Raw genomic sequence first — 14467 nt, forward strand, 5'->3', positions numbered from 1 at the left:
TGTACATATAATGTCACCAAACATAGTGCACATATAATATCACCTAATACTGTATAATGCACATATAATATTACCTAATAATATCACGAACCATAGTGCATATTATATATAATATCACCATCATGTCATCATGTGTGATGTCATCATGTCCATATGGAGGAACTGTGTGATGTCATCATGTCTATATGGAGAACTGTGTGATGTCATCATGTCCATATGGAGGAACTGTGTGATGTCATCATGTCTATATGGAGGAACTGTGTGATGTCATCATGTCCATATGGAGGAACTGTGTGATGTCATCATGTCTATATGGAGAACTGTGTGATGTCATCATGTCCATATGGAGGAACTGTGTGATGTCGTCATGTCTATATGGAGGAACTGTGTGATGTCGTCATGTCTATATGGAGGAACTGTGTGATGTCATCATGTCTATATGGAGAACTGTGTGATGTCATCATGTCCATATGGGAGAACTGTGTGATGTCATCATGTCCATATGGAGGAACTGTGTGATGTCATCATGTCTATATTGGAGGAACTGTGTGATGTCATCATGTCTATATGGAGAACTGTGTGATGTCATCATGTCCATATGGAGGAACTGTGTGTTGTCATCATGTCTATATGGAGGAACTGTGTGATGTCATCATGTCCATATGGAGGAACTGTGTGATGTCATCATGTCTATATGGAGAACTGTGTGATGTCATCATGTCTATATGGAGAACTGTGTGATGTCATCATGTCCATATGGAGGAACTGTGTGATGTCGTCATGTCTATATGGAGGAACTGTGTGATGTCATCATGTCCATATGGGAGAACTGTGTGATGTCGTCATGTCCATATGAAGGAACTGTGTGATGTCGTCATGTCTATATGGAGGAACTGTGTGATGTCATCATGTCTATATGGAGGAACTGTGTGATGTCATCATGTCTATATGGAGAACTGTGTGATGTCATCATGTCCATATGGAGGAACTGTGTGATGTCATCATGTCTATATGGAGGAACTGTGTGATGTCATCATGTCCATATGGAGGAACTGTGTGATGTCATCATGTCTATATGGAGAACTGTGTGATGTCATCATGTCTATATGGAGAACTGTGTGATGTCATCATGTCCATATGGAGAACTGTGTGATGTAATCATGTCCATATGGAGAACTGTGTGATGTCATCATGTCCATATGGAGGAACTGTGTGATGTCATCATGTCTATATGGAGAACTGTGTGATGTCATCATGTCTATATGGAGAACTGTGTGATGTTATCATGTCCATATGGAAAACTGTGTGATGTCATCATGTCCATATGGAAAACTGTGTGATGTCATCATGTCCATATGGAGAACTGTGTGATGTCATCATGTCTATATGGAGAACTGTGTGATGTCATCATGTCTATATGGAGGAACTGTGTGATGTCATCATGTCTATATGGAGGAACTGTGTGATGTCGTCATGTCTATATGGAGGAACTGTGTGATGTCATCATGTCTATATGGAGAACTGTGTGATGTCATCATGTCTATATGGAGAACTGTGTGATGTCATCATGTCCATATGGAGAACTGTGTGATATCATCATGTCCATATGGAGAACTGTGTGATGTCATCAGGTCTATATGGAGAACTGTGTGATGTCATCATGTCTATATGGAGAACTGTGTGATGTCATCATGTCCATATGGAGGACTGTGTGATGTCATCATGTCTATATGGAGAACTGTGTGATGTCATCATGTCCATATGGAGAACTGTGTGATGTCATCATGTCTATATGGAGAACTGTGTGATGTCATCATGTCCATATGGAAAACTGTGTGATGTCATCATGTCCATATGGAGGAACTGTGTGATGTCATCATGTCTATATGGAGAACTGTGTGATGTCATCATGTTGCCAAACATAGTGCATATATAATATTACCAATGTTTCCAGAGCCTTTTAGGAAGTACAAAGAGGGGTTCTGATCTGGTACCAATAGTTTGTACCTAATAAAGCTGCCAGTGTGTATAACACAGCGGGGGAGATTTATCAAAACCTGTGTAGAGGATGAGCGGTGCAGTTACCTGTAGCAACCAATCAGATCGCTGCTTTCATTTTTCACAGGCCCTTTTAAAAATGAAAGAAGCGATCTGATTGGTTGCTATGGGCAACTGCACCGCTCATCCTCTACACAGGTTTTGATAAATCTCCCCCAATAACTATGGTTTTATATTGTATAATAGATGATATATTTTTATTTTTTCCAAATAAGTTCTATTCCCAGAGGGCTGCAGGCGGCAGAAGGAGTAATGGCCGTCATGGTTCATCGCTCTGATGCTTCATACTCAGCTGATGTTCTGTTCATGCTGGGAGTTGCAGTTTTGCAGCATCTGGAGGTCCGCAGTTTGGAGACCACTGTTGTATTAGATCCATTATAGAATTGTATAGACATGCTTCTGTAATATATTCCGACCACCCTGATCCTAATCGGTTAGTGACAGTCTCCTACTCCAGGCTTGCACTCTCTTTTTTCTGAGCTCTAATCCGGCTTTACCTTAGGTGCAGATTGATGTTGTGCACAACAAGATTACTTTACCAGATAGCCTGGGATTATACAGTCACAGCCCCTGCTCATCTGTGTAAGGTCATAGGTTAAAGGGAACAGCGCCTTTTAAAGGTTTACGTATTGGACTATACGTAACTATATAATTGAATATGGGATACAGACCTCTAGATACACACACACACACATATATATATTATTATTTTTTTTTAAATGTAAAGTATATATAACAATAATATTAAATGGTGAGTAGATAGTTGTCAAAGCAGGGCTCTTGCTATGGACTTTAACAGAGATAGATACACAAGATATGATAAAAATTAAAATATAAAATAAATGTAAAATGATACAAAAATTTTAATTAAAGTCCGTGAAAATCCGGATATAAAAGTCAATTGTACACAGCCACCTAGTGTGTTACTGAATAACTGTATCCAGTTACTGGTAACCTCCACGTTGAGATGTTGGATAGTGATAATAGATAGTTAATGTAATATAGTCTGTGGTTAATACCATGTAGCTCAGGGGTCCTCAAACTACGGCCCGCGGGCCACATACGGCCCGCCGAGGACATTTATCTGTGTATCGAAAGATGTTTTCGGGACACAGGGATGTGCTCTCGGCGGCCCCGTGTTTACTTTAAAAACGCAAGGACCGTCGGGAGGTAGCGCATGCAGGAACGTCACTGATGTCCCGTGCTTGCGCCTATAGCAACGGAGCGCGGAGGAGCGGGGCAGTGAGCAGGACGTGCGCTGGCCAGCTTGGAAAGTGTTACCAGCAGCACGTCAGCTTCAATGCTCCGACCACCGCTCCCGGGACCTACTGCTATGGCCAGTCCAGAGGAGCGGTGGTCGGAGCACTGAAGTGGGGCAGTACCCAGGCATACAGCCTCCAGCCATACACTGTATGGCTGGAGGCTGTATGTCTGTGGGGGAACATACTGCACCTAATGTGGTGGAACTGTACTGCACCTAATGTCGGGGACTATACTGCACCTAATGTGGGGGAACTAGCAACAGTATACAGAGTTAGCAACAGTATACAGATAGAGCTGGGAAGGGGGGGGTGTATATCTACATCTGACGTCACTTCCGGTTTCTTTGCTTACATCCCGGCTCGGTTTCTAGCCGTTCTATCACCCATAATGTGGCGAAACCGAGCGGGAAGCCTCTCTTCTAGGTCTCCATGCCCATAGTTTAATAAAAATCTGTTTTGATACAGATTTACTGATTTTTTTTTCCTAGCTCCACCTTAGGGGCGGAGTTTGGATTTGGCTCCATCAAGGAGGATATTTAAACCTCCCTGAGTCTATTATCAGCCTCCTAGAGCGCAGTACTGTGTGGTATTACTCCTGCAGTTCTGTCTTTTTTGAGATTTAAAGCGGAAAGTGCTCCTGACTTTGCAAATTGCTCTACCTGCTTTCCTTGTCTAATCTGGAAGCCTTGGTATTAATGCTATTCTGTTAGCCACAAATCCTTTTTTTGTGCCGCTACATTTTTCTCTTTCTTTTTTAACCTCTATCTCATATATTGTAGATATGTCGACTGAGGGCTCAGGTGATCGTGAGGGCTTGGTTAAGAAAACCGTCAAGCGTAAACATCTCGCTTGCCATGAGTGCAATATCCCGCTGGAGGATAATTATGAATATTCTAGGTGCCCTCCATGTAGGGCTAAGGTTCTTCCTCCCCACCAAACTGAGCCTACTGTGCAGGACATGTATGTGTAACAGATAACGCTCAGGTGGGGTGTGCCAGAGGAAGATCTTATGGAAACAAGGTTCAACACCAAAGTGGTGAGATTTTGTTCCCTGTACAGGGAAGACAACCCAGAAGCTATCGATGCTCTCTCAATCCCATGGAGGTTCAGGCTGGCCTACATCTTCCCTCCAATTTCCTTGATCCCGAGGGTATTGATGAAAATCAGGCAGGACCAAGCCTCTGTCATAGCCATAATTCCATTTTGGCCCAAGAGAGCTTGGTTTACCCAACTCCTGCAAATGAGTCGGGGCAATATTGGAGGCTTCCCCCAGAGCAAGCACTAGTGTCGGGGGACACTCACAGCTGCTCAAACCTTCAAATGTTCAACCTGACAGCCTGGAGGTTGACCAGTCCCTTCCACATCTAGAAGGGCTTTCTAGTGCGGTCTTGAATACTCTCTCGCATTCCAGAGTGGAGTGTACTAACAGAGCCTATAAAAGAATCTGGACAATCTTTCAGTCTTGGTGCTCCAAGAAACAGCTTCCTGGACAGAATCCAGCTGTTTCCACAATTCTCAACTTTGTTCAGGATGGATTGGATAAAAATCTATCTCCTTCCACACTCAGAGTTCAAGTGTCAGCCATTTCTTCCTTTCTCAATAAACCGTTATCTCAAGACCCACTAGTCAAAACTTTCTTGAGGGGTTCCTCAAGACTTAAACCTACAATTGTACAACCTGTCCCAGCATGGGACTTATCTGTGGTGCTCATGTCCACATCCTCCAAGGGCTCCCCCCCCCCCTTTGAGCCCTTGGAGGATGTGGACATGAAATTTGTTACCATTAAACCATCTTTTTTTACTGGCAATTACTTCAGCCAAGAGGATTGGGGAACTCCAGGTGCTCTCCGCACACGAGCCTTATACCAAATTCTTGCCTGATCGTGTGTTACTCAGATTTATGCCATCTTTCATACCTAAGGTTCCATCATTCCAAAATATAAACCAAGTTCTATCTCTGCCAGTTTTTTCTCCACATCCATCCTCAGAGGAAGATAGGGCTCTTCATTGCCTTGATATCTCGAGATGCCTCCAGATCTACTTGAAGAGATCCAAGGAGTTTAGGAAGGATGAAAATCTTTTAATTCTCTTTGCAGGTTCTAAGAGAGGTCTTAAAGCTTCAAAACCCTCCATCAGTAGATGGGTAAAGGATGCCATTCGTATTTCCATGGTGTCCCAAGGTATGGAGCCTCCTGAGTTTGTAAAAGCTCATTCCACCAGGTCTGTATCTACCTCCTTTGCGGAAAGGAGTCTTGTTCCCTTGGAACGTATATGCAAAGCTGCATCCTGGAGTTCACTCTCCACTTTCATCACCCACTACAGACTTGACAGTAGATTGGCCGATTTCTCCTCATTTGGACGGACAGTATTATCTGCCGTCAGGCATGAGAACCCTCCCTCATAGGGTATTCTGCTTGCCATTTCCCCATCTGCGCTACTGGTTAGGACGTAAGGGAATCGTTAATTTCTAACGATAACTTGTTTTCCCTTAGTCCTAACAGTAGCACAACTTTCCCTCCCTAGTTTAAGTTACATTAAAGGGGACCTCTCATCAAATAAACTTTTGATATATTTTAGATTAATGAATGTTGAATAACTTTCCAATAGCATGTTAATGAAAAATATGCTTCTTTCTATTGTATTTTTCCCGATCAGTCCTGTCAGCAAGCATTTCTGACTCATGCTGGAGTCCTAAACACTCAGAGCTGCCAGCCTGCTTTGTTCACAGCCAAACAGGCTGTGAACAAAGCAGGCTGGCAGCTCTGAGTGTTCTCCTTTGTGAACAAAGCAGATTGGCAGCTCGTAGTGTTTAGGACTCCAGCATGAGTCTGAAATGCTTGCTGCCAGGACTGGTAGGGAGACCCCTAGTGGTCATTTCTTCAAAGTGGAAAATTAAATAGAAAGAAGCATATTTTATAATAACATGCAATTGTAAAGTTATTCTGCATACATTTATCTATAATATATCAAAAGTTTTTTTGATGAGAGGTACCCTTTAATATTGTTAATTTTTAGTTATTAACTTTTATTTGTGATTTTTTTTCCCCTTTAGTTTCTTTTTGTTCATTACACAAGGGGACGGAGGGTGACCCTCTTACTTATAGCAGGGTATAGTGGGTGTGTTCCAACTAATTAATTAATTTATTCAATAAACTTCCATCTGTCCTAACCAGTTCGCGGGGGGTGGAATACCCCATCTGTGCTACTGTTAGGACTAAGGGAAAACAAATTATCGTTAGAAATTAACGATTCTCATCCCATAGAGATAGGAGGGACAACCAACCCGCCGACAACCAACCCAGAAACAGCATATATTAAATGAGAGTCCAAAGCAGGTTTTGATGCAACTGGATCTTTACTGAAGAAGGCAGTATAACATTTCTTACCGATAGCCAGCTTCCACACAGGTGACCGGGACACAGGGAAACTCTCAGGATTGCTTGGACTTGTAGTTATTATAATGATGATGCAGCCACTGTACTACTGTTATGACTTTGGTAGGGACAGTAGAGACTTAGCTTGTAGGCTTTGGCCTAGCTGGACTGGACTGAACTTGTACAGGACTGGTGCTTTACTGTCCAGGAACCAGGAGAGAGAGGGAGGGTAGAGACTACAGCCTTTATATATCAGGGGCTGGACTAAAGCCCATTGGTAGCTGGTTGCCTGTGGTTACCTGTGCCTCTGGGTATCAGGTGATCACATGACCATATCACATGACCTTAGGAAGGTCCTATACAGTTTAAACATCCTAATAACCTTTGTACATAGTTTATATTCACTGTACAATACCTAAAATAAACGTACAGAATTAATGTACTATAGAAATCATAATAATGACCTAGGGGGACCCTGCAGGAGAGCCCTGTGGCCTTGAGGGACTCTACTAGAGATGAGCGAACTTACAGTAAATTCGATTCGTCACGAACTTCTCGGCTCGGCAGTTGATTACATTTCCTGCATAAATTAGTTCAGCTTTCAGGTGCTCCCGTGGGCTGGAAAAGGTGTATACAGTCCTAGGAGACTCTTTCCTAGGACTGTATCCACCTTTTCCAGCCCACGGGAGCACCTGAAAGCTGAACTAATTTACGCAGGAAAAGTCAGCGACCGCCGAGCCGAGAAGTTCGTGACGAATCGAATTTACTGTAAGTTCGTTCATCTCTAGACTCTACCTGAGGGGACTTTAGGAACTGTACTGAACCATGTTCTGTACCGGGACACCACACATTGAATCAATAAAGAGAAAAGAAAAAACTATGGCAAGAGTGCACATGGAGTTGTGGGTGAATGTCATCTGTTGCGGTTTTTCTGTCTCTAAGCACATGACACCCGCCGTTCAGTTTCCTGGCTGGCGACCTGCAGGCGATGAATTATTGAGTGGTCTGTGAGTAGACGCGGCTCCCACACAATGCGCGGCGCACACATGATCCTGGGCTATCGATTAGGTTGCAGGGACACGAAATGTATACAATTATAGGATCATTATTCTTCAAGAGCTCAGACTGGAACGGAACAAGTTGTCACTCAGATGTCACAAGGGGGCGCTGTATTCTGACAGCAATCAATCAATAACGTCGCGCAAGTCTATAGGATCCAATGCACATGTCAGAGACAGTTTCTCATTATCATTGGTCCATATATCTCCCTGTTATTGGGAATACATAAGCGCTGGTAGAAATCCGCTCACCACGCACACACTTCCTAATGAGAAGTCTGTCTGAACCAGTAGTGCTGCAGTGTAAAGTATGGGGGAGGGAGCAAAGAAGTAACTTGAACCCGATGACTTGTGTGTATGTCAGCGTTTCCCAACCAGGGTGCCTCCAGCTGTTGCAAAGCTACAAGTCCCCCATGCAATGCCACAAGCAAGTGAGGCCCTCTTTCAAAATTGACCACGGCTCTTTAAACAAGAGGCGTGGTCTATATGGAAGTAGGTTTTTTTGTTGTTGTTTTTTCTTTTCTTTAAATCTTGTAAAAAATTGTTGAAAAGTTGTAAAGCATAAATATAAATAAATAAATATAACTAACTAAATAAATAAAAAAATTAAATAAATAATAAATAAACATAAATAATGAATGGGGTTGTATAAAGTAAAAAAAAATATCTGCAAATAGTTTTTGGGGTTTAAAGGGGTACTCCACTGGAAAAAATTTTTTTAAATCAACTGGTGCCAGAAAATTAAACAGATTTGTAAATTACTTCACTTTAAAAATCTTAATCCTTCCTGTACTTATCAGTTGGTGTATGCTCCACAGGAAGTGGTTTTCTTTTTGAGTTTCCTTTCTGTTTGCCCACAGTGCTCTCTGCTGACACATCTGGCTGTCTCAGGAACTGTCCAGAGCAGGAGCAAATCCCCATAGCAAACCTCTATTACTCTGGACAGTTCCTGACATGGACAGAGGTGTCAGCAGAGAACATTGTGGTCAGACAGAAAGGAAATTCAAAAAGAAAACCTGTGGAGCATAAAGCAGCTGATAAGTACTGGAAGGATTACGATTTTCAAATAGAAGTAATTTACAAATCTGGTTAACTTTCTGGCACCAGTTGATTAAAAAAAAATAATTATGTTTTCCAGCGGAGTACCCCTTTAAGTTTGATGTACTCAAAGAGGTGAAGTTTCACTGTATTAGGCACACTGTTCCACTCACACTAGGCTTTCTTAAACAGTGTGCCTCCAGCTGTTGCAAAACTACAACTCCCGGCCTTTGGCTGTCCGGGCATGCTTGGAGTTGTAGTTTTGCAACAGCAGGACGCACCCTGGTTGGGAAACACTGGTGTATGTGATGAATTTTTGCCACTGTGATCAGAGGCAGCTATTCTGTGATAACATCCATACAGTCACATTACCTCGGTGTCAGAATACTCTGTGTAAGATTACATTGTACTCCGGGTGCTTTAAAGGGGTACTCCACTGGAAAACATCTTCTTTTAAATCACCTGGTGCCAGAAAGTTAAACAGATTTGTAAGTTACTTCTATTAAAAAATCTTAATCCTTCCAGTAGTGATTAGCTGCTGTATAATACACCGCAAGTTCTTTTCTTTTTGAATTTCCTTTCTGTCGGACCACAGTGCTCTCTGCTGACACCTCTGTCCATGTCAGGAACTGTCCAGAGTAGGAGCAAATCCCCATAGCAAACCTCTTTTGCTCTGGACAGTTCCTGACATGGACAGAGGTGTCGTGGTCAGGCAGAAAGGAAATTCAAAAAGAAAAGAACTTCTGGTGTATTATACAGCAGCTGATAACTACTGGAAGGATTGGGATTTTTTTTTAATAGAAGTAATTTGCACATCTGTTTAACTTTCTGGCACCAGTTGATTTAAAAGAAAATGTTTATCAGTGGAGTACCCCTTTAAGGGACCCTAACTCTATGTATGTAAGTAACCCTGAGCAGAATATAATTATAGTAAGTAGCTGAGAACCTGGCATTGCCCGGTCTTCCTGCCACAACATTGGGGAAGAGGAAAAGCAGCCACCCAGCTTTCGAATCTTCTGAAGCCCCTGCATTGATACTGGTCCTTCCTGCCCTCCTCACTGCAGCTGCATGTCTTCTTCCTGCCCCCGCACGGGTGCCATCACCCCGCCCCCCCCCCCACTCTCAGCCAACAATAAATCTTCTTCTAATGGTAAAAGAGGAGCAAACCGCTGCCAGACACATCTGGACAAGGATCAGGCACTGAAAATCAGTATTCCCGATCCTTCTTTACCCCAGCATCACCTTTAGAGTAGAGTCGGCAGCCCCTGAAAAACAAAGCATGGAGGCTTAGAAGAACCCTTCTCTAGTGTATGTGGGGGGCATTTAGGTTATTGGGGGGCTGATGTTATTCCAGTATATTATCTTTTTTGCTCATTTCTTCTCTTTGTCTCTTTCAGGGATTTTCTGCCTCGTGGATCTGGAATTGTCACCCGTAGACCACTTGTTCTGCAGCTGGTGAATAGCCCTACAGGTGAGGAACGCATCGGCACATGGACGGTGCCCAATACAGGGTGCGATCAGCAGGGGCCAAATGTGTTTGTGGGCAATGCCCAGCTCTCCTCGTATGCCTCATCTTTTTGATCCGTCTATTATTTTGATCCGAGATATTATTCATGTAGGACCCCTTTAAAGGGGTCCCCCAGAACAGTGATCCTTACAGGACTCCATCACATTCAAAACCACACGATCCCCATAACAGTGATCCCTACAGGACTCCATGACATAGAAAACCACATGATCCCCATAACAGTGATCCCTACAGGACTCCATGACATAGAAAACCACACGATCCCCATAACAGTGATCCCTACAGGACTCCATGACATAGAAAACCACACGATCCCCATAACAGTGATCCCTACAGGACTCCATGACATAGAAAACCACACGATCCCCATAACAGTGATCCTTACAGGACTCCATCACATTCAAAACCACACGATCCCCATAACAGTGATCCCTACAGGACTCCATGACATAGAAAACCACACGATCCCCATAACAGTGATCCCTACAGGACTCCATGACATAGAAAACCACACGATCCCCATAACAGTGATCCCTACAGGACTCCATGACATAGAAAACCACACGATCCCCATAACAGTGATCCTTACAGGACTCCATCACATTCAAAACCACACGATCCCCATAACAGTGATCCCTACAGGACTCCATGACATAGAAAACCACACGATCCCCATAACAGTGATCCCTGAAGAACGTCATGACATTGAAAGCTACTTGATCCCCCACAACAATGATCCCTGCAGGACTTAAAGGGGTACTCCACTGGAAAACATTTTCTTTTAAATCAACTGGTGCCAGAAAGTTAAACAGATTTGTAAATTACTTCTATAAAAATAAAAATAAATCCCAATCCTTCCAGTACTTATCAGCTGCTGTATAATCCACAGGAAGTTCTATTCTGTTTTGAATTTCTTTTCCGTCTGACCACAGTGCTCTCTGCTGACACCTCTGTCCACTGCAGGAACAAATCCCCATAGCAAACCTCTGTTGCTCTGGACAGTTCCTGAAATAGATAGAGGTGTCAGCAGAGAGCACTTGTGGTCAGACAGAAAGGAAATTCAAAAAGAATAGAACTTTCTGTGGATTATACAGCAGCTGATAAATACTGGAAGGATTGGGATTTTTTGATAAAAGTAATTCACAAATCTGTTTAACTTTCTGGCACCAGTTGATTTAAAAGAAAATGTTTTCCAGTGGAGTACCCCTTTAAGTCCTGCAGGGATCACTGTTATGGGGGATCAAGTAGCTTTCAATGTCATGACGTTCTTCAGGGATCACTGTTATGGGGATCGTGTGGTTTTCTATGTCATGGAGTCCTGTAAGGATCACTGTTATGGGGATCGTGTGGTTTTCTATGTCATGGAGTCCTGTAGGGATCACTGTTATGGGGATCATGTGGTTTTCTATGTCATGGAGTCCTGTAGGGATCACTGTTATGGGGATCATGTGGTTTTCTATGTCATGGAGTCCTGTAGGGATCACTGTTATGGGGATCGTGTGGTTTTCTATGTCATGGAGTCCTGTAGGGATCACTGTTACGGGGATCGTGTGGTTTTGAATGTGATGGAGTCCTGTAAGGATCACTGTTATGGGGGATCAAGTAGCTTTCAATGTCATAAAGTCCTGCAAGGATCACTGTTATAGAGATCTAATGGTTTTCAATTCAAATCTATGTGGATCACTGTTATGGAGATCCTATGTTTTATCAATGTGATAGATTCCTGTAGGGCAGTGTTTCCCAACCAGGGTGCCTCCAGCCAACGGCTGTCCGGGCATGCTGGGAGTTGTAGTTTTGCAACAGCTGGAGGCACCCTGGTTGGGAAACACTGCTGTAGGAGATCACAATCTTATATATTAGGTCAGTGTTTCCCAAACAGGACACCTCCAGCTGTTGCAAAACTACAACTCCCAGCATGCCCGAACAGCCATTGGCTTTCCGGGCATACTGGGATGTAGTTTTGCAACAGCTGGAGGCACCCTGGTTGGGAAACACTGCTGTAGGAGATCACAATCTTATATATTAGGTCAGCGTTTCCCAACCAGGACGCCTCCAGCTGTTGCAAAACTACAACTCCTAGCATGCCCGGACAGCCGGTGGCTGTCCGGGCATGCTGGGAGTTGTAGTTTTGCAACAGCTGGAGGCACCCTGGTTGGGCAACACTGCTGTTGGGGATCACTGTTATGGAGATCATGTTTTCAATATTATGGAGTCCTGTAGGGATCATCCTTGTGGAAATCCTGTGGTTTTCTTTGTCATGGGGTCCTGTAGGGTAACTATTATGGAGATCCTGTAGTTTTTAATGTCACGGCGTCCTGTAGGGATCACAGTTATGGGGATCATGTGTTTTAGATGATCATTTTGTGTGTAATTCTTGTCATCTACAGAATATTTAGGTTAGGTTATGCCTAGTCTTTTCACCCCCTTATCTGTCTTATCTCCCTCTGTCTCCGGTTTGATGGGATTGTCTTCCTTTCCTAGTCCCTCGACCCGGAAATCAATGGAAAGGATATATTATTTTAGTGGATTTCAGATCAGGGATGTTTACAGCTCGTTGTCACCAGTGATGTGGAACATGTGTTTCTATATGTGCTATCCTTCTCCTATATATCCTTCTATACTTCCTGTCCTTCTCCGGTTCTCCATGTTTAGCCCTAAAGATAACTAGGTATGGCCTAAACTTTTTCCCGTAGATGGAATTCTACCTGGCTTATGACATTAAAGGGGTTATATATCAACTGGCTCCAGAAAGTTAAACAGATTTGTAAATTACTTCTATTAAAAAAAATCTTAATCCTTCCTGTACTTATTAGTGTTACGCCTAGCGCTCCGGGTCCCCGCTCCTCCCCGGAGCGCGTACGGCGTCTCTCTCTCCGCAGCGCCCCGGTCGGTCCCGCTGACCGGGAGCGCTGCACTGTCATGGCCGTCGGGGATGCGATTCGCACAGCGGGACGCGCCCGCTCGCGAATCGCATCCCAGGTCACTTACCCGTTCCCGTCCCCTGCTGTCATGTGCTGGCGCGCGCGGCTCCGCTCTCTAGGGCGCGCGCGCGCCAGCTCCCTGAGACTTAAAGGGCCAGTGCACCAATGATTGGTGCCTGGCCCAATTAGCTTAATTGGCTTCCATCTGCTCCCTGCCTTTATCTGACCTCCTCCCATGCACTTCCTTGCCGGATCTTGTTGCCTTGTGCCAGTGAAAGCGTTTTGTGTGTCCAAAGCCTGTGTACCAGTACTTCTGCTATCCACCCTGACTACGAACCTTGCCGCCTGCCCCCGACCTTCTGCTACGTCCGACCTTGCTTCTGTCTACTCCCTTGTACCGCGCCTATCTTCAGCAGCCAGAGAGGTTGAGCCGTTGCTAGTGGATACGACCTGGTCACTACCGCCGCAGCAAGTCCATCCCGCTTTGCGGCGGGCTCTGGTGAAAACCAGTAGTGACTTAGAACCGGTCCACTAGCACGGTCCACGCCAATCCCTCTCTGGCACAGAGGATCCACCTCCTGCCAGCCGGCATCGTGACAATTAGCTGCTGAATACTACAGCGGAAATTATTTTCTTTTTGAAACACAGAACTGTCTGCTGACATCATGAGCACAGTGCTCTCTGCTGACATCTCTGTCCATTTTAGGAACTGTCCAGAACAGCATATGTTTCCTTTTACTCTGGACAGTTCCTAAAATGGACAGAGATGTCAGCAGAGAGCACTGTGCTCATGATGTCAGCAGACAGCTCTGTGTTTCAAATGGAAAATAATTTCCACTGTAGTATTCAGCAGCTAATAAGTACAGGAAGAATGAAGATTTTTTTTTATAGAAGTAATTTACAAATCTGTTTAACTTTCTGGAGCCAGTTGATCTTAACCTCCCTGGCGTATTATGCTTTCTGGAAATTTGTACCAAAAGCGGTACAATTTTTTGCACTGAGTTTCACATCTCCCCCCCCCCCCCCCGCCCATTTCACATCTCCCCCCATCACATTCCCTTTCCCTTGTCACATCCCCCCGTCACATTCTCCCCCCTCCTTGTCACATTCTTCCCCCCTTGTCACATTCCCCCCCTTGTCACATTCCCCCCCTTGTCACATTCCCCCCCTTGTCACATTCCCCCCCTGTCACATTCCCCCCCCTTCATGTCACATTCCCCCCCTTGTCA

General features: G+C 44.1%; 1 protein-coding gene across 18 annotated transcripts in view; it reads left to right on the forward strand.

The window, feature by feature from the left end:
• DNM1 (dynamin 1) overlaps window positions 1-14467 on the forward strand; it is a 121820-nt gene that overhangs the window by 33559 nt on the left and 73794 nt on the right. For all 18 annotated transcript variants that reach the window (XM_056538721.1, XM_056538709.1, XM_056538708.1 and 15 more), the window contains exon 2: window positions 10187-10260. In XM_056538721.1, coding sequence (XP_056394696.1) covers window positions 10187-10260 — 74 coding nt within the window. The remainder of the gene's footprint in view (window positions 1-10186; window positions 10261-14467) is intronic.

The sequence above is a fragment of the Hyla sarda genome, chromosome 9, assembly GCF_029499605.1.
Source record: "Hyla sarda isolate aHylSar1 chromosome 9, aHylSar1.hap1, whole genome shotgun sequence".
Lineage (NCBI taxonomy): Eukaryota > Metazoa > Chordata > Amphibia > Anura > Hylidae > Hyla > Hyla sarda.